Source organism: Meleagris gallopavo, chromosome 16 (genome assembly GCF_905368555.1).
Source record: "Meleagris gallopavo chromosome 16, MGAL_WU_HG_1.1, whole genome shotgun sequence".
Lineage (NCBI taxonomy): Eukaryota > Metazoa > Chordata > Aves > Galliformes > Phasianidae > Meleagris > Meleagris gallopavo.
Genome location: NC_139419.1, coordinates 8,448,703 through 8,475,930, shown reverse-complemented (window position 1 = coordinate 8,475,930; position 27,228 = coordinate 8,448,703). Strand labels below are relative to the sequence as shown.

General features: G+C 40.0%; 1 protein-coding gene across 8 annotated transcripts; it reads right to left on the bottom strand.

Moving 5' to 3' along the window:
- Window positions 1–34: 34 nt before the first annotated feature.
- Window positions 35–27,180, bottom strand: TMC5 (transmembrane channel like 5). 8 transcript variants are annotated; one of them, XM_085237406.1, is made up of 24 exons: window positions 26,983–27,180; window positions 23,919–24,007; window positions 17,046–17,207; window positions 16,243–16,487; window positions 15,749–15,853; window positions 14,169–14,255; window positions 13,317–13,416; window positions 12,607–12,697; window positions 12,055–12,303; window positions 10,745–10,896; window positions 10,480–10,624; window positions 9,735–9,890; window positions 9,214–9,380; window positions 8,461–8,539; window positions 8,002–8,099; window positions 6,696–6,791; window positions 6,233–6,308; window positions 5,329–5,462; window positions 3,989–4,162; window positions 2,736–2,814; window positions 2,347–2,436; window positions 1,249–1,347; window positions 886–931; window positions 35–358 (listed from the first exon to the last, which is right to left on the bottom strand). In XM_085237406.1, the coding sequence occupies exons 3-24, from the start codon at window positions 17,117–17,119 to the stop codon at window positions 237–239; spliced, it is 2,664 nt and encodes an 887-aa protein (XP_085093532.1). In that variant the 5' UTR covers window positions 17,120–17,207; window positions 23,919–24,007; window positions 26,983–27,180; the 3' UTR covers window positions 35–236. The 8 variants fall into 8 exon arrangements, with proteins under 8 accessions (XP_085093532.1, XP_085093531.1, XP_085093530.1 ...); XM_085237405.1 differs by lacking the exon at window positions 23,919–24,007 and having other exon boundaries at window positions 26,983–27,133; XM_085237404.1 differs by lacking the exon at window positions 26,983–27,180 and having other exon boundaries at window positions 23,829–23,929.
- Window positions 27,181–27,228: the final 48 nt, after the last annotated feature.

Genomic DNA, 27,228 nt, shown 5'->3' with positions numbered 1-27,228 from the left:
AAGTCAGTTTGCAGCCATTAAAACATCACAGTCATTAAAAACAGTTGTGCTTCCATTTTATTTTCTCTGAATTTGACCAATGCTCAGTTGGCTCAGATCGCATTTTGCAACCTCTGTTTTTTCTTCCAGGAGAGGGAATAAAAAAAGAAAAATCAGTGTGTTTTCAGTCATGTGAGTCAGTAATGCCTTCTGCAGAACATCCATGGGTTACTCAGCATCCACTGCTGACTGCCTGCTCATGGTCGAACATTGCTGTCATCATTTAAATCTTCCCACTGAGCTTCTTGCCTCGCACGCAGAGCGAGCGCCACTGCCTCAGACATCCCTGAGCTGCTGCTTGGCTGGGATGTTTCCCAATCTGTTTTTCACAAGGGAAGTAAATTAAAGTGTGCTGATGTAGGTACAATAACCACCCTCTACTAGGAAGCCCCGCACTATTTAAACATCTCATCTGCTTGAAGGAACACGTTTGTATAAACTAGGAAGCTACTGTGCAAGTTTCCATAGGTGTTTCACTCTCACCACAAAATGTGCCAAGGACTCCATTGTTAACAACCACTTCTGAAACACTGAAGTACTCCCTTAATGATCTAATATTCTTGCCTATGTTCCCATAAGACAAAACCTCTCATTTACCCAAAGAAATTCCGCTGTCGTGTACAAAAGTTTGTGATCACTCTTCAGAAGTCACCACAACCATCACAACAAGCCACCAATAAGCATGTTCTGTAGAGAGTTTTAGCCCCAGAAACCCAGTCTTTTTGTTCCTATTGTCTCTTTCTACAAGATGCTGAAGTGTCTGTTACCTCAGTCTGTTGCACCTTGTCTATATTAAATCAAACATTTGTAAGCTGAGCTTACGAACATTGCTTTCTCTGTGCTTACCAGATGGGAAGCCAGTCCCCCTCGAGATCCCAGCAGAATAAGGATACTGGAAACAAAATTTACAGGTAGATGTAAGTCAGCGTTGTTCTCATGTGCCTGTTATCTTGTATTTAAAATTATACTTTACCCATAACAAAGCCATATTACCTCTACATCTCAAGCAGGACTATGAGCACAAATATTCCAACTACAATTCCAACTACAAGCTACTCCAATTATATTTTCTTTCTTTCAAATCAATCTTTTGGAATTATTTCTATACATAAGGGACATCCTCTTTGTCCAACAAATGTCCCTATGTAGAGCCTAGGGCATGATATAGTCAATGGACACCAAGCAGAGACTGCTATCTCTGACTCTCACCTCATTGTAGGATGCATTTTGATTTCTGTCAAATGTCCTTCCTGGATAGTTCGATTCTTGCTGGGCAGGTGGCAAGGATGAGTGAGATAAAGAACTTCTCTGAAAGACAGAATATTTGACATCAGCAGTAATACAAGATGGCTTCCAATCGTGGCTTTATGGTCAGCATCCACATCTGTTACCCTTCCTTTAGGGAGAGTTCTAGAAAGCAAAAGGCAATCTGATATGTTGCCAACAAAGACTGCCTGAGTGCCAAGGCTTTTTCCTTTGTATAGTCCAGGATTGCATCTCACAGTGATACAGAGATGCAACCTCGGTGCTCTGCAGATGGCACTGTACTAATCTGAGTGGGTGAAGAAAATGAAAGTGATCCTGCCTTATCTTGAAGCTCTAAAAATGCACTGAGCAAACGCAGAGCAGAGCAGCAACTGCAGACAAACAGCACTGGCAAGCTGTTCTCCATGGGACAGATACTTATCTGGGTTTAACAAACCCTTCTGCTTCTCAACTATGTTTTCACTCAGCCTAAATTAAACACTATAGAGCACCTACATGTGCACATTTTAACACTCATTTGATGGCTCAGCCAGCAGCACTGACTGGACAAAGTGATTTCAAATTAAAAATGTTAGGTGTCAAATGATGCTGTGTGGAATTTAAAATGGAGTTAAGTCAGGGCACCCGGTTTAATTCAGCTGAAAAAATGGGTGGAGAGGGCACAAAACATAAAGCCTGAAGGAAAGCTGGAGTCAGAGGAGGAAGGCAGCATCCTTCTTACTCTAGGCAATATCCAAGTATGACCAAACTCTTTACTGACCATCATTACACACTGAGGCTACAAGTATTTCCCTGCAGCTTCATAATCATAAATAACTTCTAGTGAGGACAAAGACCTTTCTATGCGTGCTCCCAGGTTAAATTCTACTCTTGAGCAAATAGGAAATTTCCAAATATCCTTTTGTCCTCTGGGGCTAGCTAGGAAGCAAGCACTTTACGTTTTAAATACATACATAACCAAAGTGGCAGCATCTTCATAAGTCTAGAGGAATTGTAATGAGCACATCACTGAAAGAGTGGGATCTGAGCAACCAGACTGACCTGCTGGTCTTGTCCTCTTGGTGCAAATGGATTTTGTGTTCTCTGTAGTTTCCGTAGTTTATCAAGTAAAAACCTCTTATCTTTTCCTGCCTGCACAGGAAAAACACACTTGATCATTAGCTGGAATGGACTTATAATTAAGGGAGGCTCAAGCTCTATGAGTAACTGATCTACAAAAGAAGCTGCAGCAGCAGTTTGAACATAAAATTCCTTTGCAATGACACTATTTGTAAGTAGTTTTCCCACACAGGGAAACTGACATGCAGGAGGACTTCCACCTTCCTCTGCATTGCTGCAGGAAAAGCAGATTACAGCTGCACAACAGCAGAGTGAGATAATCAACAAGAAAGCCAAATTTTAAAGAAAATAAAGCTGAAAGTCAAACTTACATTAACAATTTGCTCACGTAAGAGCTTGGCCATGGTTCTTCTTCCTCTTACTATTTGCCAGTAAAGGTAAGTAATTACTCTAAATAAAAAAAGTCCAAAAGATGAACACTCATACCAGTGTGTTCCTCCCAATCATTGCTAAAGCAGACATTTACCTTGGTTCATTTCATCCACCAAATACACATGGAACACCAAATACGTGAAATTGCTTAAGACATTATCTTGAAAAGACCCAAAGATTTATGGGACCTTATTCAAGATGAGATAATTAAAGCAAGTCAACAATACAAGGTACATTTCAGACAATGAACAAGAATATAGTGTTCTTATCCTACTTTGTGTCATTTACTTAGATCTTAAATCACAACACTGAACAATTCCTGCTTCCAAGCCAATTTTATTTGCTCTAGAATGAATGACAGCTTGTTTAGTTAGAACAGGTTTGGGCTCTTAGGTGTGCACGACAAAGTAATCCGGCAGCACAGCTACAACTTCAAACCCTGCCAGTAGACCAGCACCTCAAAGATGCACATACCACTGGTACCTAACTTTAACCAAGGAGGCAGTACAGGAATTTACCTGAGATTGGCTGAAGTAGACAGCAATTGACTTTTGAGCATTTCCCCACATTGGTGCTCACTTTAACATGCCATTTGTGCACCACCGTGCCCTTCCACCAGTGTCCCACATTAACTCGGATATTTTTGCAAGGTATCATCATCTCCACAAGTGACTCCACTGAAGAAAAATGGTCAAAGACAAAGCAGCCACCCACCAAACTTCCACTTTTTTTTTTTTTTTATGTTGCCCAAGGTTCCAGTATAGATCTGACACGTACTATTTCTCCTTGTGAATGACAGATCTTTTCCTTCTAATTTATATCTCTTTAAATAAGTAAATAAGTAAAGCAATTTATCCTGCCAACCACATGCAGTATGTTCCCATTCACTGATGTTGCTAAAGCTCACAGTGGCAGTGGTAATAAGACCTGGAAGCCAACTCACCAGTGAACTAAAAATATTAAATTAAAAAGCAGTATATCCTCCAATTAGCATGAAACAAGGAGAGCTTTGGCATCATAACATAAAAGGAATAGGTTTTATAACTTCTTTACATACTTCAAATACATGAATTTCCCTTATATTTATCATTTCTAGTATTCTGAAACGCACTTTGCAATTGTTACAGAGAATGGCTATGGCCTAGCCAGGTTTTTCCACTTCATGTCCTTTTCTGACTTACGTGGTACTTACATGATAAGGATGGAGAGGATGAAGAAGAAAAGTTCACTTGTAATTAAGTTGTAGTAGATCCATGCTACCCATTTTGAATCAATGTAATTTTTCAGTATCTTTACCCACTCAGAGATTGCTGTGTATATGGAAGGCAGACCTCGGAAAGGACCACATTCTTTTGAAGGTTTCAACCTGAAAGCATGAGAAAGCAGCTATTTAATGTTTCCTATACTAACAAGGGATTTCATTCAATGCATTGTTGTTCTCTGTCTCGCTATTGCCCTCCAGTTCTTTGGGACCCTCAGAGAATGCCATCATCTCTAATTGCTGACTTTTTTGGGGTCAGCTCCAGGACATTAAAATTCCATCTCAGCACACCTCTGAGACTATTGCAGTTGGAGATAAGAGATGCTGCAATGGATCCCTACAAAGCCACATGCACTGTATGCAACAAATCAATCACTGCAGCACAGACTACAGCAGTTCGAAAATCTGTTTTTTTGAAGTTGCAGCACTTTGCAGCACAGATGCATAATGGAACAACCATCTCACCTTGCCTTCCAGGACACAAATCACTGTAAACTTTCAGCAACTACAGGCTGTGGTGAAACGAGGTAATTCTTAGCAAAAATTAACGTTTTGGGGCAGACAGAAATAGAGAAATGTTGTTTGCTTTGAAATTGGACCAATCCAGACAGAACAAAATTGCCACCTGGCCCCTGGCAATATGTTTTCTGAAGTACATCACTTCATCTGTTTTTATTTATTAAGACAGGTGGCTACACATGAAATCGCATGGCTGAGAATTGCTAAGAAAAAGAGCTGCATCTGAGTTTCCATCATTACTGTGACCAGAGTAACATGCACATAAACAAAGCAGCTTTAAAACTGCTAGCAACCCAGATGCCTCATTGCAGAGCTCTGCACACTCTTTAAAAAAAAATAAACAAAAACAACATCTGAATCTGCAAATAATCCAGAAGCTCAGAAGTTGACCTGCTCTGTTTTCTTCCAGGTGTTTCTGCATCGCAGACTCAGTATGGCTCATAGCATTTAAGCCCAGGAGCAGGCAAGGTCACAGAAACTTCTGAGGAGCAGCAAAGGTCAAATCAAAGAACTTTCTGTGACATTTACATAGAATACCAAACTTCAAAGCAATCTTGTCTCACCTCCCACTTTAATTATGGGACAAGTAACTGCATTAACCACATTCTTGCAAACTTACTGAACCTGTTTGCAGAACACAGAACACTACGAACATCTGAAACCTGCCACTAGCAGTTAGTATAGATTTCTTCTACTGGTAACAGGTCACACTGCACAGTGTAATGGAACTGAACGTCAGCACTCTCCCATACCTCCAGACAGTGACTGCAATGACAGACAGAACTCCAATGAAGGAAGGGAAAAACAGAAGGACCATGAAGAACGTTGTCATTTGAGCAGCTCTCCAGGCTTTGCGAGGAGGTTGGCAATTCCTCATCAGACTGACCTTTTAAGAGATGAAGGTACATACACTCTTGGAATAGCATCACTTACCACTTTAACTGCATTTTAGTCAATCTTGCTGAAACTGCTGGAGGCAATTGCTGGAAGAGCATCTATCAAGAATTTCCATCAACTTCTTTTATAAGAACTTGAAGTTTTCTAAAACTACAGCTTATCTGTCAAGAATACAGTCTTCCAATCACTACGAGATGATACCAGGTTCTGATGGGCTTTACAGAACTCTGATAGGCAGAGTTTGCTTTTGAAGCACACATGAAACTTCCCACAGCTCAGTGAAGTTTGAATCTGTGCTTCTAGTTATAGCTTTGCTCTTCTATATTTAACACTACAGACTGTTCAGAGGTAAGAATCTCTTACCTAGTCACACTTGTGAAACAAAGAACTCTGAAAGCTTCCGCCTTGATATTAAGCAGAATCACCCCACTTAGGCCCAGGAGCCCTGGGGGGAGGAGGCTGGTGAGAGTAGGAATCCAGAATCATAGCAACAGGCTGAGTGTCTGTACTCACAGATGCACTGTTTGCTGTTAGTTTCCTAGGCTTTAACTGTGCTCCTTTCTTTCTTTAAGCAAGTGAACAACAAACAAAAACCCACTACAACAAAACAGCAAAAAAACAACCAACCAAACAGCTTCCCAAGCACAAAACTCCTCAGCCTCCAGGCAATCCCAGCACTCAACCTAATCCATCCTGCGTAGATTTCAAACAGAATAATTCCCATGGCATTTTATGAAGCAGATATGTAAAGCCTCTTACCTTTTTAACATAAAATACTATAGAAAATGATATCATCTGGATACCAGGCAGCAGAGGTGAGAAGAGAATACCGATCCTAACAGAAAGAATTTATAAGAAAAAAAAGTTGCATTTCCACAATTCATTAACACTAGTGTTTCATCTAGCAGTTGGCAACCCTGCCTGCAACCTGGGAGCTGGAACTTGATGATCCTTGAGGTCCCTTCCAACCAAAGCCATTCTATGATTTCTTTTGCATTTTCTCTCAGACCAGGTGGTCAGGAGGTAAACTACAATAATACTGCAGGTAGTAACCTCAGTCAAAGAGAACTGGCAAGTCACAATCCTTACAAAGGTACTTGGTATATCATCTCCCCCAGGCATTTATCCTGTTCATTCTTTCATGATGTAAAGTAGCCATAAATATCTGAATCAGAATGTTCCATGGCATTCCCAAATACCAGTTAAGGTTTTGACCACTTACCAGGTCAATGTCTGAGCATAGATCAAATCTAAAACACTTCTTCCAATATCAAATTCTGGCACCCCCAGGCTCACACAGACTGTAGTTCCAATAATTCTGGGTGAAAAATTAAAAATGAAAAAAAAATAGCATTTGCTAAATAATTAAAATCATTTTAGAAACCTCAACAAATTACCTCCTGAATGCAATCATCAGTGACAGATTATTCAGGGTTCCATTAACCACATATCAGTCAAAGCAGCCACAGCTGATTAGACAGCACATCAAAAATGAAGCAGAACTTGGCAAATGCAAATTCCCATAAGACAGTAGCGGTAAATATGATTGACAGAGTTTTTTATGCAAGTCAATAAAAGAAAAAGAAGAAAGGAGGTAGTATGTTTATGCTCATGATTAAACAGATGAAGTAATGATTTACCTCAGTAAAAACCCTTAACTTCTTTTCTGTTCACAAATCCTGAAAGCTCTCAGCCTTAATCAAAAACATCAATCTTATAAACTAATGCTCAATACATTCTACAGTATATTCTACTTTGATGTAACCAGTTGTGCAGGCAGCTGAGATACACACAGATAAGCAAGTACCCAGAGGATTTCTCTCAGGGACCAGCAATCTCATTTTATCATTTCATTTTTTCCTGAGCTACAAAGATTCAGTTTCAGGTTTTATTGTTGTCGTTTGTTTTTGTATCAAGAACAGGAAAGATTTTGGTAACTATCCCGTTTTGCCTTGAATAGAGGTCTTAGTATCATCTGATAGCTACATTATCAACAATGAATGTTTCAGGGCTGTGCCAGCTGGGAATTACTCTGAAGACATACAAGTAATTACAAGCAATTGTGCTTCTAATCTTTTACAGCTGTAACCCTGCTGCTTTTGCACAGCTTACTGGATGACATTCATAATGGCTGACACTGCATATTAGTTGTGACCTTTTGCTGAAGGTAATTTCCTATCTCAAAAGAGCAAGAACACGAGAGGATTAAACTACACTGACAAGAGCTGTGGAGAGAAAATCTACAAGGGCTTCTCAACACTGTTTTGTGTCAATTTAACACAAAAGTCTAAGTCCTCATTTGTAAACCAATCTTGTTCTCACCTCATGTGAAGGGCAAACAATTGTAAAGATCTCCCACAGATGTGTGGCTAAGATGCCAAAAAAGCTTTGTAGCGCAGTAAAAATTCAGCACTGTTATTATCACAGTTAGCACAGGGGAAAACAAACAAATAATGAAACAAAAACAACAACAAAACACATATTTGGCTAATGAAGAAAAACAAGATTAGAAAAAAAAGTGTACTCACCTTCGCAAAAATTCTCCAAAGAATGAGCCAAGCAAACAAAATATGAAGTCAACCACCACAAGACGATAGATATCTTGGCCAATCAGTGTTTCCCAGCACTTTAAGGGGTGGAATGAAAAAAAACAAAGATATGCACATTTAGAAGTGAAAAATGATGTAAATCTAACATTCCTCAATGCTTGGGCATCCAAAAATTTGTGCCACGAACCAAAGCCTTGCTAGCATCCTAACTAATGGCTGATCTCTCACTGAACGATGCTGCAAACCAGATGAGATCTTAGCTGAATGTAGGAAAATGAGTTACCCATTTCTCTAGAAATTGAAATAAAAAAATACCAGGGTAGCAAATTCAGCTGTTCAAGAGACTACAGGTACTTCTCTTTGCTTGAGCAGACCTGTCATCAAAGTGGTTCTCAGTGACGTATTCTAAGTCAAAGATAGATATTTTTGAAACTTTACCTGTGACTCCGACACAGCCACAACGTTAAGCCAGTAGTAGCACAGTATTCCAATAATGGATATTTTCAGGATTATAGTTCTAGAAAGAAAGTGTAGCATTAACTGCACTGGCAACTGGTATGCAACCTCGCTGGAAAGAATAACAGCAGGACAACTGCTGGTCACATGTTACTCACACGTTAACTTTCTGCTATAACAACAGCATGCCATAGTGCCAGGACTAACAGAAGCAATCTTTGGAGCTCAGGTGCTGCATTACTTTACTGTCCTGGCAGAATCAAGGATAGGTGGGGCAGATTTGGCACAGGCCTCTGCTCAATAGGCCAATGGCTGTGGGCACAAAGTCCACAGAGAAGGAAGGTCTGAGAAGCACTGGCAGTTATACAGTGTTAATTCCACACATCTGCAGTGAAGTCAGACCTCCTCACTTCTCTTACCACTTCTTTTCCTTCCCCCAGGAGGCCCACAGCCCAGTCACCATCAATGGGAGCTATAAAGCCAAGCCCAGGTTCACCATGTTCCTAACTGGGAAGGAGAGCAAGTCTTCATGCAGTGATGAACATTCCAGACAGAAGACCTATTGGAAGCCAATAGAACTTTGAGGGAAGATTGCACAGAAGCCTTTGGGAAGATGAATTCACCTGCTCCATAGCTCACTACTGCCCACCACACCACCTAGGTACAGCTTGCTGTAAAAAAGAAGAATCAGCCAACTTCAGGCAAAAAGCACTAAGTGGAGGTAGCAACAAATACCTGGCAATAGCAACATATATCTTGCTTTTGGGATTCTGAAATTTCTCCAGGTTTCCAAGCCATGAGTAGAAGAATGGGATGAACACGTTGAGGAGGGATGTAATAATAGGTAGCACCAACATGGCAGCTTGGCTTTCCAGTTCATTTTTATACCCTTTCATAAAGAGCTTTGAGAGAAGAAAAAAAAAAAAGTAAAAATAAAAACCAACCCTAAACTTAGAATTTTAGCTGAAGTGCTGCCTCAAGTTGTGTCCACAGGGAAGACACCTGGCACAGATCCCTATATATTCTCAGATTAGAGGTAATCCTGTTTTACAGTTCCATGTCTGTTCAGCATGTAACCCTCCCTTTCCTATGAGTTACACAGGACCATGGTGGAAGCCCCATTTTAAAAACCATCTGCAGGACAAAGGAGAGCCAGGCCTTCTTCTTGCTCTTTAATGACAGCAGCTGTACTCTTACACAGCCAAGATTTGAGGCAAGCAAATGCTGGAATGGAGGGCTGCAAAATCAGTACTTACCTTTAGATTATTAACGGAGAGGAAGTAAATACCAGCACAAGCAGCTACTGCTGTTCCCAGGGAAGCAGCCCATGACCCAAGATGGATAAGAATACGAACAATTCTCTCCGTTACAGAAAAATTTAGAGTTTCTTTGTTTTCTTCAGCGAGGTCTTCCTGCAAGGAAACAAATCCTAATGAAGAATTCCTCGGGTGACAGCATAAAGCAAAACCTGCTTCAGATAACTGCCTAAGAGGTTGATGTATTTTTTTCCCCTCTAGAATATTGATACAGTGGGAAAATTTACTAGACAACTATGTGTTCCTATCCCAAAAGTTGTTTATCTTAACAGCTATACTGTATTTAACATTTCATATAAGCCTGCTCTTCTTTGAGAAAACAGTTAAACTGAAAAAAAAACAAAACCAAACAAACAAAAAAAAGCAAGCAATATTCTGTTTAATTCTGTTTAGCATATATTTAATAGTCACAGAGATTCATTTAATAGGAAAAATATATATAAATATATATACATGTAAGTATTTACACGTAGCTCAAAGTGAAATGAAAAATGAGTAGCTAAGACAAATCCAGGAGTTCAAACCAAGTTAAACGTAACAGCCAGGAAGACTTAAGTTTATTAGAAACAAGAATAGCATGCTCAAGTTAGTGGCAGAAACTTATTTGTGCGCATGTTCTGTCAGAGTGACTCCAGCATGCTAATTCTGTACCTTTGCACCTTTTTGTATCTCCTGTATTTTCTACCTTTATCTGTGTGCTGAAATTCTTTTGTTGCAACTTCACAGTTTTTTCATTAGTTATGTTGAAGTCCCAAGTGCAGAGAAGTTTGCTTGCATTGCCAGAGTACATCTGAGGGTTAATAAAGTTTCTGCAGAAAGATTTTGCCATGCTGCAATGACAATTAAATTTGTGAGATGTGTAACAGGAAAGCACATGCAACCGTACCTGCCAACCATACAGGGATTTTTTTTGCTAATATAAATGAAATAAGAACATATAGCTAGTTTACCTGAACACCAAGATAAGCAAACAGATGACAAAATATATTCCAACAGTGAAAATATAGGCCAGCTGCATGTTATAAGATGCACCATTCTTCTTTTGACTGATTGTAGCATTGGTGTAAAAGCCATAGTAGAGTACCGTTTGTTGAAAATAACCCTGAAAATATATGGACATCATTCAGAACTTTTGCTAGAAGTACCATCATCTAAGGCTTAATTCACATGTGGGAGCTGTTGTACAGTGAAATCAGAGGAGTAATTAAATTTGTAAATATCAAGTCCTTTATTTGTCTTACACCCCCAAAAAGCTGTGGGACTTTTTAGAGGTACATGATTACAGATTTGTATCACATGGATGATGGAGCATGATTTGGTATCTTCTGAAAAATTCTGAAGAGGAAAAGGCATAATCACTTCCTTCTCAGGATCAAAGTTCTGCACCAACAAATTGCAACAACTGTGAAGGAACCAGGAATGGAACATGTGACATTCTATGCCAAGTTACAACATCACAGCGGAACTCTTGCAATAGTTTCTGTACTTTGCAAAATTGAACAGTGTTACTACTACAAAATACACAACTTTAAAGCCAACCCTAGAAAGAAAAGGCAGGCACCTTTTTTAAAAAAATATTTCTTCTCAACTAAGTATTAGGGAGAACAAAATCTTGTCTATTAACCAGAGAAATTCTTTAACATGAGTTAAACTGACAAAATTCTTAAAACAGTCAAAGATAGAAAGAAAAGGAGCAAGTCTATGCTTAGAGCAAAGTCTTTCTTTCCAAATAGTCTGAGATTTTATGCCTCAAGTAGAAATATCTCTGTAAACTGAAAAGCTCCTTCTAATTACAAGCCACACTGAGCTCAACAGGCTGCAACACCAAGATCTGCATGCACCCTAGAAGAACACAGCTTCAGAGATAAGCAAAATTCACAGGATCGTACACTGAAATCCACATTGTATTTTTAGAGGAAAACTAGCATGGGAAATACATTCTCCTGAAGACTATTGTAGTTGTCTCCAGAAAGCCTGACTTCCACTCTTCCACTGCTTTCTACAAGAAGGAAAAAAACTTGCTACATTGCTTAACATAGCAACCATCTGCTTTAAGACAAATTCATCATAGCACATACATTCCACTCTGAATCAACTTTTGATACAGCCTCTTTTCCTCGAGTATGTATGAAATATTTATTCTAATCACGTGAAAATTTATCTCCAACTCTTAAGAAATAATTAGTTTTTAGACTGCCGTGAGTTTTATAGTAGATCTGTTTCAGAGAAAAATAACACACATCCACTGTGACATACTTACAGCTCCAGTGAGCAGCTCCAGACCCGTGAATGAAAGATTATTTGGTTCTGCTGTAACAAACTGAGGGATTGTGATGAAACCAAAGTTTATGAGGAATGAGAAGATGTTGAAATTCAGCAACCATTTCAAGAAAATAAAATAAGAAAGAACACTTGTTCCAAACTCTCCACCAATGATCTTCAGAGTCTTGTGCCAGAAATTCAGTCGGTGAAAATATTCTGACAAGGTATTTCTAAATCGCCGAAATGACTACAGAACAAAAGATGAGAGAGGTGAACCTCAGTGAGCAGCCTTACACAGGACTCAAATCCACATAATACACCCTCATATTTTTACAGCTCCATTTTGATGATAAGAACAGATTTCCACCTTTCAATGCATCGTAAAATGCTTAAGAACTGTTCCTACCTAATGCAAATCATTATCAATGAACAGCAAATAAACAAAATAAGACCACAAGATGCCCAATACCTCTGGAGATGGTGCTTACATTGCAGCTACAGCTCCCTCCAGCTGTTACCCACTGACATGCCTGACATGCCTGACACTCACCACTTTTGCACTGCGCAGACAGTGCGTACAGCAGCCACACTGAGTACCACAGCCCCCTGATTTCTTTGTGATTTCTGTGAGAACTTTATTCCTGTGGGAAAGCAGGACAAAGGAGTGACAATCATTATAGCATGAGCAGTAATTAGAACAAGAAGCCAAAGAAGCTGCTGCAAACACGTGCTCATGACCAAGCCAATACAACTTGAGATGATTCTGCCAGTTCTTCTTGTGTTAGCTGCTAAAATGGTCTTTGTCCATTACAAGCTGAGGTGTGGCACCATATTCCAACTGCTCTAATAAGTCACTGCTAGGAACAACATCTAAATATATTCATGTGTATTAAATAAATGTACACAATGATCAAAATGATGGCTGAAATCATGTGGTCTCTTCTCTGTTTTTAACAGCCAGCATTCAACTTTCCCTTGAATAACAGTCAGAAGACATACTTGCGTGCAGAAGGGCACGGCCTTGCTATTGTGTTTTATATTAGATGAGTCTTCTCACTCAGAGAATGGATATTGAACCATCTTTAGATTATTTTTCCTTGCAAGATGTTAACTTTTTAAAAGCTAATTAAAAAGTACTATCAGTTTTTTCATACTCAAAGGGACAAAGCAAAGCTGAGCAGCTGGCAAATACATACTTGATAGCTGGATGTCAAAAATCATACTGCTTGTAAAACTAAACAGATCAACTTTTATTTTTACCTGATATCTCTCTTTCTTTTCATGGTTTCTGGCATCTTCTGGATTGCTTTAATCCTTTCACGCTTGGACATGCTTGCAAGATTTCCAACTAATTTTTCCTCTGCATAAAAATAATGATAAATCCAAATTTGGGGATGATAAGGTAGTAATTGTTATTAAAAAAATCAAAAATTTATATAATCGTTCCCATTTTCACAGCTACTAATGCATGTGACGTTCTAAAACTTAATGATTCTGTCTAGAATATCCTTACTTTTACCAGTACTCTAATACAGACGCATGAAGTAGCACAATACTGCACGTTAACAAGTAAGTATCACTTGTCTACTGTTTGTTGAATGCTAATGCAAAGAGCTGTACTGTAAAGGAAGACAGAACACTGACAAACTCTGAAGAGCTGGTCTATTCCTTGATCACTGACAGTCACATTTCTAAAACACTACTAACTTGAAATCTAAGCTTTTATTGTGTGATTTTAGTTCATGCTGGTCTATGTAAAATATATTTATAAGAGATATTACTTGTCATTCATCTTGTTTCCACACAGTTGGAATTCGATGCTAACTCGAGACATATAATAAAATAATAAATCATCAGCTGGACAAGCAAATAAGTTATAAAAAAGAAAAGCTAAACTTCTTAACAAGAAATCACACTGCATTTTGCTTCACTTATGTTGTAGTGTGCTAGGGAGTACAAAAGATGAAATACTAGCCTTAACAAAAAAACAAGCTGCTCTTGTAACCACAGAAAAACTACACGCAATTCTGATGATAAATCAAGAACAGTATCAACCACAGCATAACTGTGCAAGACGTTACCTCATATAAAAACACTTCTCTAAACTCCTACCTTCACTGCACTCCGGAGTTGCTTGAGACAGGGTTGAAAATGTCCTGATGTCAGATGGCCTTCTGTTGCGTCTCCGAACAAAGCTGTCTGAACAACAACAAGCACCATTTAATAAGCCTGGATACTCCTAGGTTAAATTGATTTAAGACATTCAAATTTCACTTTCATAAAAACAATTTAAAAATATATCCTTCCATCTCTCTAAGTACATGCAAACATACATTCTCCCTCTAACTTAATCTCAGGTGATGTTTGATGACTGCTTGCAATTTCTCAGACATACGCTGGCAAAGTGGCACTGAGTCCTCTCCTACTGTGAAAAACTGTCTCATTTAACCCATTCATACATGTACACATTGATTCTTCAAGTTCTTCTTTCTAGAAGACAGCTCCTTTCTTTCAAAATCCTTCCACTAATTTGGAGGGATTGTTTTAGAAACAACAAGCTTCTTTCATCAAACCATTCAAACTAGTTTCCTTAAAAGCATCCACGTTCCAGCAATGAAGCAGATGAGTTTAGCCTTACTTTTGCTTTCCTTGACTCCCCAGTAAGATAATGGCCAACCTACTCAGTGCTACACCCACATGTTGAGCACAATCCTTCAGTCTGGAAGGTCCCAACTGACTGACATGTCTGCTAAATGGTGCACACGCTGCAGGCTCACTAACATTTATTCCTTAGATCTAAAAGTACCACTGTCATTCCTACTTTAAGCCAACTTGTTTTGTAGCAATGAAAAAGAAAAGCATCTGTATCTCCACGTGGATGCATTTTCAGCACCTACACATTTAATCTCTACGTGATTATGTTGTAAATGCACTCTCTCCTTCCTACCTGGTTTTAAAAAAATATGCAGGAGTGTCAGTGTTTGGAAATGGCCCATCTCTGTGGTCACTTACGGGATGAGCATTTCCAGGTACCAATAAAAAGAGTTACTATTTTATATAAACATAAGATTTTGCCAAATCCAATCCTAAACTAAAGACTATGTTCCCATGAAGAAAAGAAAAAAAAAGCCAACAATAACATTCAAGAAGCATTAGGCAGGAAACAAACTGTAACAGAGAAATTACAGGAAGAGCAGATTCTTCCCAGAAAATGATTGGTAAGCTGCTATGCTGGTCTAAGAGAGAACTCAGATTGTATTATTTCAGTCCACTCCGTTTTCATTGACATAAATCTCTAGTTACTGCTATAATAATTTACACTTAGACAACGTAGTAACAAATTCAGTAACTAAAGACAGTCTTGAAAAACGCATCCTACTCTTCTCTTATGTCCTCCTACAGTATGCCTCTTTAAATACCTGTGTAAGTTTATTTTATGATGACCAACTTATTGGGAGTTTCAGTTAAGAGATAGGCATTACACCTTTCACTGCTCAAGAAACAAAGATCATCACTTTCAGAAATACTGAAAAATTCAGCCACAATTATATAGTAAAATATAATTCATGTATTCTGACTCCTTTCATTATGTGAAAATCTTCATACTTAAAGCAGACTTTTAAATCTTTATTATTTTAGGGAACGTGAGACTGACATCAGTGTTCTCACAGAGCACAATCTGTGTGTCTTACCTTCTGATTCACTGGAAAATCTGTGATTATAGGGGTCATCCAGCGGACTGAAGGCAGAACGTGGGCTATATGCCAATTCTGGCTCAGGCTCAAAGGAAAGATTATCTGTTGAAAGCAACCAGAATTATACAGAAAGTTGCATGCTGCTATGGATTATTAACACACCCAAAATATCAGACCTTTTGATCAAATACAGCTCTACTATAGGTATGGCAATATACCCTATCACTTCTGTATCTCTTTTCAGTGTACATCCTACTATTGAATTAATTATGTAGTACATAAAAGTAAGCATTTACTGATCTGTTAATAAAATAGTCAGTACTCCTACTTGTTAATTTAACATCTGGACTCCTAGGAAAAAGGCAAAAAATTCACTGCCAACAAACACAAATTTGTGCAGAGACTTGAGCCTTCCAGAATGGCAGTACTGCCCACAGGACACAGCAAGCTGTTGCTTGTTTCTAAGCATCTTCATATGAGAAATTACATACCTTGGGATCTTCCATATGGACTTCTGCTCAGGACTTCAACTCTTGGTAAACTTTCACTGTATTCAGAGTTGTGTCTCAGAGAAGCCATTGGTAAACTTTCACTGTATTCAGAATTGTGTCTCAGAGAAGCCATTGGTATGGCTGGAGGATAATTCTGTCTTCTTCCTCTGTGCTCTCCTTGGTAAGTATACGACAAAGAATCGTAAGGGTTTTGGTGAGAGAACTGATTCCCTTCGGAATTCCTGCTGTGTAAATAAGAAAATGAAAAATCTTGAGTGCCATAAAACCTTTCAATTGATATGCTTATTAAATTGTTACCTAGTATCATCAAATTTGATTATATTACAAGAGGAAATCAGATACTAACAGGTATTTCATATTTGGAACTTCAACATAAAAATTCTGATTTCGTCATCAAATGAATTAGAAAGACTAATGCCTTTCTCAAATTGAAGTTAATATGGACCCTCCCTAAACAGGAATAAGTGCTTGAAAAGTTAAGACGTTCAACATTATAGCACATTGTAAACATTACCAGAACTAAATAATATCCATAACATCTGTGCTATACAACTTAAAATCAATTTAACTGATAAAATTTGTAACACGTCAAAACCAAGCATGCAATTCCTGTTGACTGACACCTTCTTTTTGACAGCATCAAAAACTTGTGTCTGAGAAAGTAAACATAAAGGAGGTACTAAAAGCATGTCACAAACTAAAACTCTGTAGAAGTTTGCCCTGCACATAAATAACTTGCTTTCTTGCGACACAGTCGTAACAGCCAAATGAAATGGACTCACCTCCTATCAACTTCCAGTGACTCTGAGAAGTGGTAGTCTGGATTTTCAAAGGCTTTGTTGTAATGGTAAGACATGGCAAGTCTTTGGTTTGATAGAAGAAATCTTCCTTATTTTTGTCTCTGCTGCTCCAGTAACACGTTCCTGGATAGACTGATTTCTGACCTGATTACAAAACATATATATATGTATGTATGTATGTATATACACACACACACACAAAATGGAAAGAAAGGAACCTCATTTTTGCCCTTAGTTAGATTTTGTAACCTCCCTAACATGTAAAATATAACAATATAAATGGAAATTAGAACCATCGTCGTGCTCTGACTTTATTTTATTTATCGTTGGGAAATTTAGGGTCCACTACAAGACTCAGGTAAAACAAGAACTCCTATTTCTCTATAGCTAGCTCTATACAAAACTATGGAATTGGAGTGCCACACGAAGACTTGACCAGCATTGACTAAAAGCAGGTTTTAGTCGCGTGTTAAAACATTTAGAAGAAGGAAGTACATCCTCTTTCTTTCTCATACAGGGAAAAACCACCACACAATTTTTCTCTGACCACTATGGCTCCAAAACCAACAGGTAAGAAATGTCTGCCCACTTCCTTCCTGATAGAGGCACCTGCAATCCTCAGCTGTGAGCATGGGACACTGGACCATTCTCAACGAGGGCTCTTCTAATGACTTCATGCTTTGATCTTGTAAATAGTTTCATCCTTAGCTTTATTTCTTAGAGTTTCGCTTCACCCTTAAACAAACCAGACCTGGTCAGAGTTTAAAATTATTAGCAAAATAAGTCCAGGTTAGTCAGTGAAAGGACAATCTTCTACTCAAATTAAAGACAGAATCCAAACTAAATAAGTAGTTCTGCAATTAATCAAAGCCATACTAAAAAAAAAAAAAATAAATTAAAAGGAAGTAATTTTTAGTATTTGTTCTTAAAGGCATCATGTCAAGTTCGACCAGCTAGCAAGCTATTTAACAGGGAAGAAAAAAAAAGAAATAAAATACAAAATAATAAAAATAAATTAATAAAATGATAGATCTGGCAAAACCTATCAGACACCTTGCTTTAATCTCAACTGCACTCCCAAGAAAAGTGGAGCTGAGCTTCATTTAACATTACGCTCTCAATCAACCTTTATGTCTTGAGTGGTTTTCACTTAATTTCTACTGCTGTAAAGAAAGCATCACACACAGAAAAGTAATCTTCCAAACAGATAATTGTACAGCGCCTTTTTAAGGCTTTTGTCTGGCTTTGCAGGCCTGCCAAAATCTTCTCATTTGCTCAAAACAAGCTCAGGATTGTGTCATTTGCACCTCTAAGGATCCCGGACACTCTAAAGACATACAGGTGTAAAACTTAGTCCAGGTTTTGCATGATGACTTGTAAAGAGATTCACATATAAACACTAATGATTTATTGAGTTAAGTCTTACATTTTCATTAGGAAATTGTCCATACTTTCATTATATCATGATGAAGTACATTATAACAAGGCCCCCATCTTGAGCAAATACTCAATAAAAGAGTACACTGGACAAGCAGCCCGTGCTGCGTCATTGTAAATAATGGACTTCCATCCCTGCCAACACAAAACTATAGACATCACCTCCCACAAGTGAAATGTGCACTTTTCATGCCACAGCTTTGTATGCACAGAAACAAGGTGAGATTCTCATTTAGTCAGACAAGTAATTAGCAGAGCCAGAGAAATCCAGCAACCCCCAGAGAAAATCAACAATCACTCCAGGAATCTAATAGTTCTTATATGAAAAGTCTTGGCGAGTTTTAGGTGGCAGAAGCCACTTAGTCCCTCATGATCTTTTCAGATATACTGTAACTAGTGCTGACAAACTATTCAGGAATTGGCATGTTCTGTCCCCAGAGTCCATTTAAAAGAACACATACGTAACTCCTGCAATACCTAACAATGATCTGCTGCAACAATTTGCCTAGAACAGTACATTTTCCTCTAAAAATATTTAACATTTCAAACTGTAATGAAAAGCTAAAGAAGAAAAGATGGCCTTGTCAGAGGAAGAAAACACTCAGACAATTTTCTTAGAATGCCCCAAATGGCATTTTTCTGCTTTTCAGCTGGTTTCCAAGAAACCTCACTCCCTCAGACCCAGCACAAATCTCAATGGCTTATTAGCCTGCCTGGTCTTCAAACTGTAGAGAAGAAATATTTTGATGTAAACATATGGGTTCTGCATAACCAGCCAACTTGCTGAAGTGCAACCAACAAGAATGAGATCAGCTTGACTAAAAGATACAGCCATCACTTCTTTCTCCTACTTCTTTTGAAGACCTCGAGACCTTAGGCTCACTAAGACATTCCAATATGCCCAAGACTGACTGTCCACTGGCTCCATCATTATCCACTTCCTTTCCTCTGCATCCTAAGATGCACAGCAGTGCGTAAGTGTCAGGATTTCCTTGGAAATCTACAAGGACAATTACAATCTAACACGGAATCCAACATGTGAAGCCAGTCACTGTTTTTCCCTGCTCCTGAAGTTTGGAGGACTTAAAATGAATTCCCTATATACACAGATATTTTCTTCCAACTGAAAAGGAAAAAAAGATTCTTCCCCTTGCTAGCTGAGGGTATTAGGTCCCAGACTTTGAACAGCATTTGGAGTGAGGGAAAATGTGGAAAACCCATGTTTCCTGACTGCATGCTCAGCCAAAGACTGCCGTGGTGCACAACATGCTCTGGAGTGGGATGGGTGCACATGATGCTACAGGTGTACAAGTAGCACGCCAGGGTAGTGCAGGTAGCACACAAGGGCGTACAGATGGCACACCAATCCACCCACTTCCTCCATCCCAAACCCCAAAATCATGAGAAACTTTTTCTCTCAAATCACATGTGTACATCATTGGTTTGGTTTGTGCTTTGAGGTACTGGCAGTTTATAGATTTCTTATCAGTCACACTTCATTGGAAAAGCCAGAAGCATGAAATATAAAAGCTAAACCACTCTCTTCTCCTCTGTGAGCTATGATGGGATCCAGTAAATCATGGCTCCAGGAACAGATATGAAGTTTAGACTTACCCTCCCCTTCAAAAAGTTATCTTCCAAAAGAAAAAAGTAAATAGTTGAAGAACAAAGACTACTCAGGAAGATTAAAAGTAAAAGCTCGGCAAACCTTCCCTTCTCAGGGTGGCATCTGTTTGTTGGGTGACATTTTGGATTCTGGCAAGCAAATAGATAAATCTTGTCCACTTCTCACACTGGAGAACAGAAGGTTTTAAGGTCAGCTGGCAAATAAGTTACAGCATAGGTGGAGAGAGGGTGCTTTCCACTTAAATCCTTGAACACACTGCGAAGATATAAAGCAGGGAAATTCAAGCAGTGCTAGCTCATGCTTCTGGATCACTTCCCAGAATAAATAACGGCTTTCACGTCACAAACCACCTGCTATCAGAAAATACTCCCAGTTTGTTTCATCCACTCCTGTTTGGGTAATTTACTGCCATAGACACTAATCCTCCTTTAGAATTTTAATCAAACAAACATGCATGGCTGGCTAAACTACATTTTGATGTGGTATCACGTTACAGGAAAACTCTCACACCTTCAAGTCATTTACCTGCTTTCCTCAAAAAGAACATGTGAAGCAAATTCTACTTACAGAAATCCTGTAAGTCAGTGCAAACAGTAAGCTCCAGAACTACATCATAGTTTACTTAACAGTGCTGAACAAAGGGAAAACGTTACGGAAGAACTGATTCATCTGGTTGAATGTTTTCCTTTAGCATAAAGATCATTTAATTTTCTAGGGTATGATGAACAGCCCTCCACCACTATGTAAGTTATTTTTGTTCATGAGTTCCTCTCCTGTTGAACAGGAGAAGAGAAAGCTCAAAGCAGACCTGACTGTGGCCTTCCAGTACTTAAGGGGAGCTTATAAACAGAAGGGACACTGCCATTTACATGAGCAGATAGCAATAGGAAAAGGCAGAATGATTTCAAACTAGAAGAGGGGAGATTTAGGTTAGCTGTTAGGTGGAAAATCTTTACTGAGAGGATGGTAAGGCCGTGGCACAGGCTGCCCAGAGCTGTAGATGCCCCATCCCTGGAGGCATTCGAGGCCTAGTTGGATGGGGCACTGACCTGATGGGTGGCAGCCAGACCACGACAGGGAGTTGAAACCGGATGACCTTTAAGGTCCCTTTGCACTTACGCCATTCCATGGCTATGTTCCACACAGCTTCAAACTGAAAAATCAGATTGATTTCTGGAAGCCAAAAGTGAGTTTGAGAGACAGACATGTTCTGTCAGCAATTAGGTTCCAATACTCACCACTGCTTTTTCACTAACTCAACTCCAATAGTTTCAACACTACTGCAAGAAACTAGGAAGTCTCCTAGAAAATCCGGAGGGCCTGTCAGCTGTGACAAAGCCTGAATACACTCAACAGCCTGATCTTAAATTGACATGTTAGCAATGAAACAAATGTGAATCATACAAGGAAGTGAAAGTCAATTACTTTTTATGCATACTGCCAAAGTACCTGATCCATACTGACAAACACCACCTCTTACTGGATTTCCATTGTGCTTCTATTGATGTTACCATAGTGAACAACAGGAGCTGATGTCACCTTTATTATCTTAGACACTCAATAAATTTTAGCAAACAGCCTCTGTTAAAAGATCTTCTCGGTGAAAGACAATTGATAGTAGCAAAGACTCATCTGCTTACAGCAGCATTCAAATGACAGACAGGAACTTTGGGAAGAAAATGGGGGAAAGTGACAGCATTGCCATTATGGTCACAGCGCTGTTGCCTCTCCCAACACCTTGTTTGAACCTCAGCTCACAAAGAAAGGCACTTCCTAGCCCTACAACACAATGCTCCCTTCCAGATCCCATTCTCTCCATCCCCCCACCTTTTCTTGATGAGAGGGAGTAGGGTGCAGGATAGATTGGCAGGCTGACATCAGCTTGTAGAACAGCATCCATCTGACACTGGGGAACATCCTACTGATAAGACTCCCTCTGCTCTCGATAGGCTGCTCCCAAAGTCTTAAGCCTGAAGAGCTCAGCTCCATATTCGCTCTATACCCTCTTTTTTTTCCTCATCTGTTTGCCTGTATAACCTAATTACCTTATCCAATCCTCTCTGCAGAGATTCCTTTGAGTGCAAGTCTCTTCTCTTTGCTGCTTCTATTTTATTACCTCTGACTGCAAGTTGCCAACGTAATCCACTGGGAAAATTCTAAGAGTTGGCTGAAAACAATCAGGGATACATAATAACTACTAGAATTAGAATAGGGAATTTAAGAGTAAAAACAGCATGTGTGCTTCCCCTACAGGAAAGATTAGCAAGAATAATAAACTACGAACATTTCTCTTGAAAACGCTTGAAAACTTAACCTTGCTCATAGACTGCAAGTAAGGCAACCATCACTCTATCCATGCAAGTCAATTTTGTGACTACATTTCCAAACTACAAACTAAGTCTTGCTTCACAAAATGAATATTTTTAAGTCTATCTATTAAGCAGCATTGCTAGCCACTTGCATTAGAAGGAAATGTCTGATTAAAAAAAAAAAAAATAGTATTCAAGAATACTTGCTTGAAATTAAGTTTTCTGCTTTCACTGTAAAGACAGCCTATCACAGAACATCCATTAGAGGCACAAGATACTTTTTACAACAACAGCTCTAATGTTTTGCCTTAAAAAAAAAACTTGGTTTATGCTGTGCGTGCAATAGACAGCTATCCAGATTAAATGCAACCTTCAAATTATATTTTAATGAGCAGTATCAGGGTATCAGTTACAGGAGTCTCATTCATAAGTTCAATTGGAAAGACACATTAAAACTACAGATATGATCATTTTAGATTAACAAATGGAACTTTGAAGGTGCACAGTTTTGTCCAACATAATAAAGGTATTGTTCTGTTTGTAATTCCTGGTTTAACTTCCTATTCTGTCACTGATAACTATTTGTGCAGCCAGCACTCACAGTGACCCTGAGAAAAAAACAGAAGCTATTCACTATGTGCTAGTAAATCAACTAACAAGTCAGAAAATGGCTGGAGAGAACCAGTCAGAAGAATGGAGTCACAGGTTTCTCCTCGCACTTCAAAATCTTATAAGTGGTTTTCAAATTACTGGACAATTACTTTCACATAAGCTAAATACTTTTTTTTCCAGACACAATATAGCTAAGTTATAATATAGTGCAGCATGTGAGTTCATTCATTACAATTCTACTTTTCAATAAACATACAGAAGGAATACATTAGTTACAATTAGAGGCTTTTTTTTACAAAAGTGCGAGCAGGGATATCTACACAGCACCAGTTCCTGTTATGTCTGCCCGCAGAACAATACCACAACACTTCACTACTTTTATAGCCTGAATAAAAACCTTCCCCATGTACTTCTGGCTTCCCACTACTTGTTGCAATTTAGGAAAATCACAACCCGCTCTTTAGAAAATGCAGCACCACATCCATTCACTAACTGGCAGAGTCTGAAAAGCAAGCTGTCCCAAAGCAAGAGCGATGCCACGCTGCCAGCTGGTGATCCCAGCAGGGCTGGCACACCTGGCAGGCTGCAGCATGGCACAGAAGCCTTGCTGAGCAAACCTGCCGCCCAGCTTTCAGAGTTACATTCCTGTACACCAACACGAAGCCCTAGGATACCGGGCCGGCCGCTCGAGCGACAACTGCGGCACAGATGCGTGGCGAAATCACCGGAGAGCCGCATCCCGGAGAGCGGCCGCATCCCGGACCCCCGCGCCGCCCCTACCTGCCGCCGGCTCGCTCCGCGCACGGCATTGAGGCCCGGCCCCCCGCCCCGCAGGCGGTTCCTCGAGCCCCGGGCCCGCCCCGCGCTTACCTGCGGAACTCGGGGCCGTTGTCCTGCGGTTACGGCTTGGTAGCCGAGTCTGTCACTTTCTTTCCCTCCGTGAATTAACGCCTGCTTTGCTGTTTGCCCGGACCGCAATAACACAATAAAATAATACAAAGAAATCATATTTAGGAACACGATGCATTTACCTTTATCTCCGGATTAATCATTTATAGAGCAGAGATAAACAAAAACCTTGACCTTACGATCTTATTTCTTACAGGAAAGCTCATTCAGGGCCAATTAAATACATGCGTACACAGACACACTGAGCCAGGCAGTACTTGGCAGCTTCTGGATGGGATTTACCACCAGCCCGGCTTTCTGGTATAACATCACAAACACAGGGCATTTCTTCTCTTACTGATACACACCCATCGATTTTTCACATTCACTTCCCCTCCACATCTTCCCTTCAAGCTGACTGGAACAAAATTCTGGATGAAGCTACAGCTGAGCACGAGCACGGTGACACGGAGTGTCAGGGAAGCACCAGGGAGGAGGGAACTCCTCCACAGTACCTCAGCAGGGTGCGACACTGATGGGAATTCATCCCCTACTTGCACTGAGCTGGACCTGGCGTTCCTCCAGCACAACCAGTCACTGCAGCCCTTCCCAAAAGCTTCTGCTGTCCTCTTAACAGAGGCAACCTCGACTTCAATGTGGGGCCCAACAGCCACCACTGGGACAGGCGGTAGTGAAAAGAGAAATGGGAGGAGGACTAGACTGGCTCTGCTGTATCACACCCATAGGACTGCCCATCACTTGTTTCCTTTCCACTGATTCTGTACAGAACCACAGAACCCATCCCTTCCTATGTTGATATAGTTTGTTACACCATGTTGACACATTTAATATTCACAGCAAGCACATATCTTACAGCTTCCAGAAATTATTCCTAAATAGTTTCTCTGGTAAGCAAGATGGTGATGATGATGATGATGATATCAAAACAAAATGTCAGTCAACCTTTGGACTGAAGGCCTTACCAGCCAGTGGGAAGCAGTCACAAACCAACCTGCTCTGTGTTCAGAAGCTGCACTGTTTAATGCACAAGGATCACTTTTACCAAGCGGACAGTGCTTATTCAGTTCTGAAATTAGGTAAACCATGCCTATCCTGTACCAGATGCATTCAACACAGAGTTAGGTGAAATTTTCTAGTTCTGCTTTAAGACCATGTTTTGCCCAAAGCAACATTCCTGGCGTGACTGCAGAGGACCTGTCTGAAGATCTCTCATGCTGATCCAGCTGCTGCTTGCATGTGGATCAGACCACACAGCAAAACAGGAGGTGGCTGAATACAAGAGCCCAGAATTGAATACTCAGAACTTCTCCGAATCTTTAGAAGCGTGAGTTTTTTTGAGCATTAAGAAGAACCACACACCTACACACAAAGTGTCCTGGAAGTATGCACTGTTATTAAATCAGACCCTCAGGTCCCCATGACCATGGCAGAATACGGCACAAGCTTCTGTGCTCAGCACAGACTGAGAACTGCTGCTTTGTGAGTTGGGCACATTGGAGAAACAACGCAAGAGAGGAAGTGGCCGCAGCCGTGTGTGTGACTGACACTGGCTTTATCACCTGTCCCCATCTCCTTAGCATGCTTTCTTTTCCTGCTTTCCCACCTAAGATTGCTGTGAATCATAAAATGAATGGAAACATTGCCAAGGTTCTGAACAGCTTTTGCTATTCAAAAAGAGAGAAGAGAGAATGCTTTCATGGAATTCCTGGGGAAGTCAACCTTGTTGCAATTCCTGCAATCTTTATCTACACCTTTTCTTAAAGAGTTTCTTCTATCACACAGCATTTCAGAACAGAATCTTATTAACAAGTGTATTACCTTTCTTCATTTTATTCTTACTGGTAAGAAAAGGAACAAAAATAAACAGCAATATTGACACCCCACATAGCACTGTGGGAAAGCCTCAGCCCGTAACAGTTCCTATTTAAGGCAGAGCTGGCCCTGCTTTGCAGCCACAGCCAAATATCCATGCTTGGTTGGCTTCCATGCACCAATAAAAGCGGGCACTTAGGCTCTGGTGGTGCAATAAATGTACACAGCTTTGCAGATGTTACACGAATGCTCAGCATCACAATTTTCAGGGGTTTCAATTTTTAACACCAAATTTTCCAGGAATGGTCAACTGGAAGTTATTCAAAGAAAGAACATTAAATGCGATGCTCAACCAAGGAACCACAATAACCCCTGTAAACACATTTCCCTGCAGCACCTCGCTCTGTTACAGACAGATCCCGTACATACTAGAGCTAAAGTGCAACCTGGCCTCCAGCAGCCACACAGCGTCAGGATTTGCTATGCAAAATGTGCCACCTGGAAAAAACACCATGGGAAAAAACAGCAGATGTGACCTCCCGCCCTATGAACTGGCCTTCACAGTGACCCATGGAAACATGAGCACATACTATAGATTTTTCTCATAGGAAAAATATATAAAAAGCACGTTAATTATCTTCTAGACCAATATAACAGCATGAAATCTAGAATATCAACAAAATGCTTTTTCTGGAAAGTAGTTCCATGCAATAAGGAAGTTAATTCCATGTCTCAGTGTTCTCTAAGTTCTTTTCTTCCTGCCCATAATACACAAACACACTGATAACCATGCACACCTACATTACTTGCAGTACACGCAGATGCCAGCTTGCATTTTTATCGCTAACATTTTATGATTTTATTATGAAAACTGATGTGACCATGGATTCCTCTTGCTAATAAAGCAATTCAAAAATCACAGGCCTGAGCTGACAGCACAGAGGTGAGAGAAGTGTCCTCACTGGTGCCTGACTCAGCATCCTGAAACCCAATGATTCAATTTTACTGCAGAAAGATTACTTCTCCTCACAGAGTGCTTTCATGTTTCCTCACTTACGTATTTTCACTCTAAAGGTAAGAAGTGCTCACAACAAGTTGAGGAGCTCAGGCAGAGGACCTAGCGGCTCTCAACATCAGTCTGAGTTTTCATTGCTCCTCACACCAGACGTAAGCAGAACATGACAAAACAGAACTTATTTCTAAACCAACGTACCATAGCCTCGTGCTCTCGCTGCTGGGGTATGTGGGCATCACTTCGCTCCAACGAAAAGATTTTTATTCGCGTCTTTATGCTGCCTTAGGGGAGTGGAATAAGAAGATAAACGCCCCGAAGCCTGAATCCCCGATTTTCAACCCTCAAAGCCCTACCATGAGAGGGAGAGGCATCAGTACTGAACACAGCGCTGGGTGAGGACGGCGCGCAGCCCTCAGCCGCTCCCCTCATACCCGCAGCGCCGCC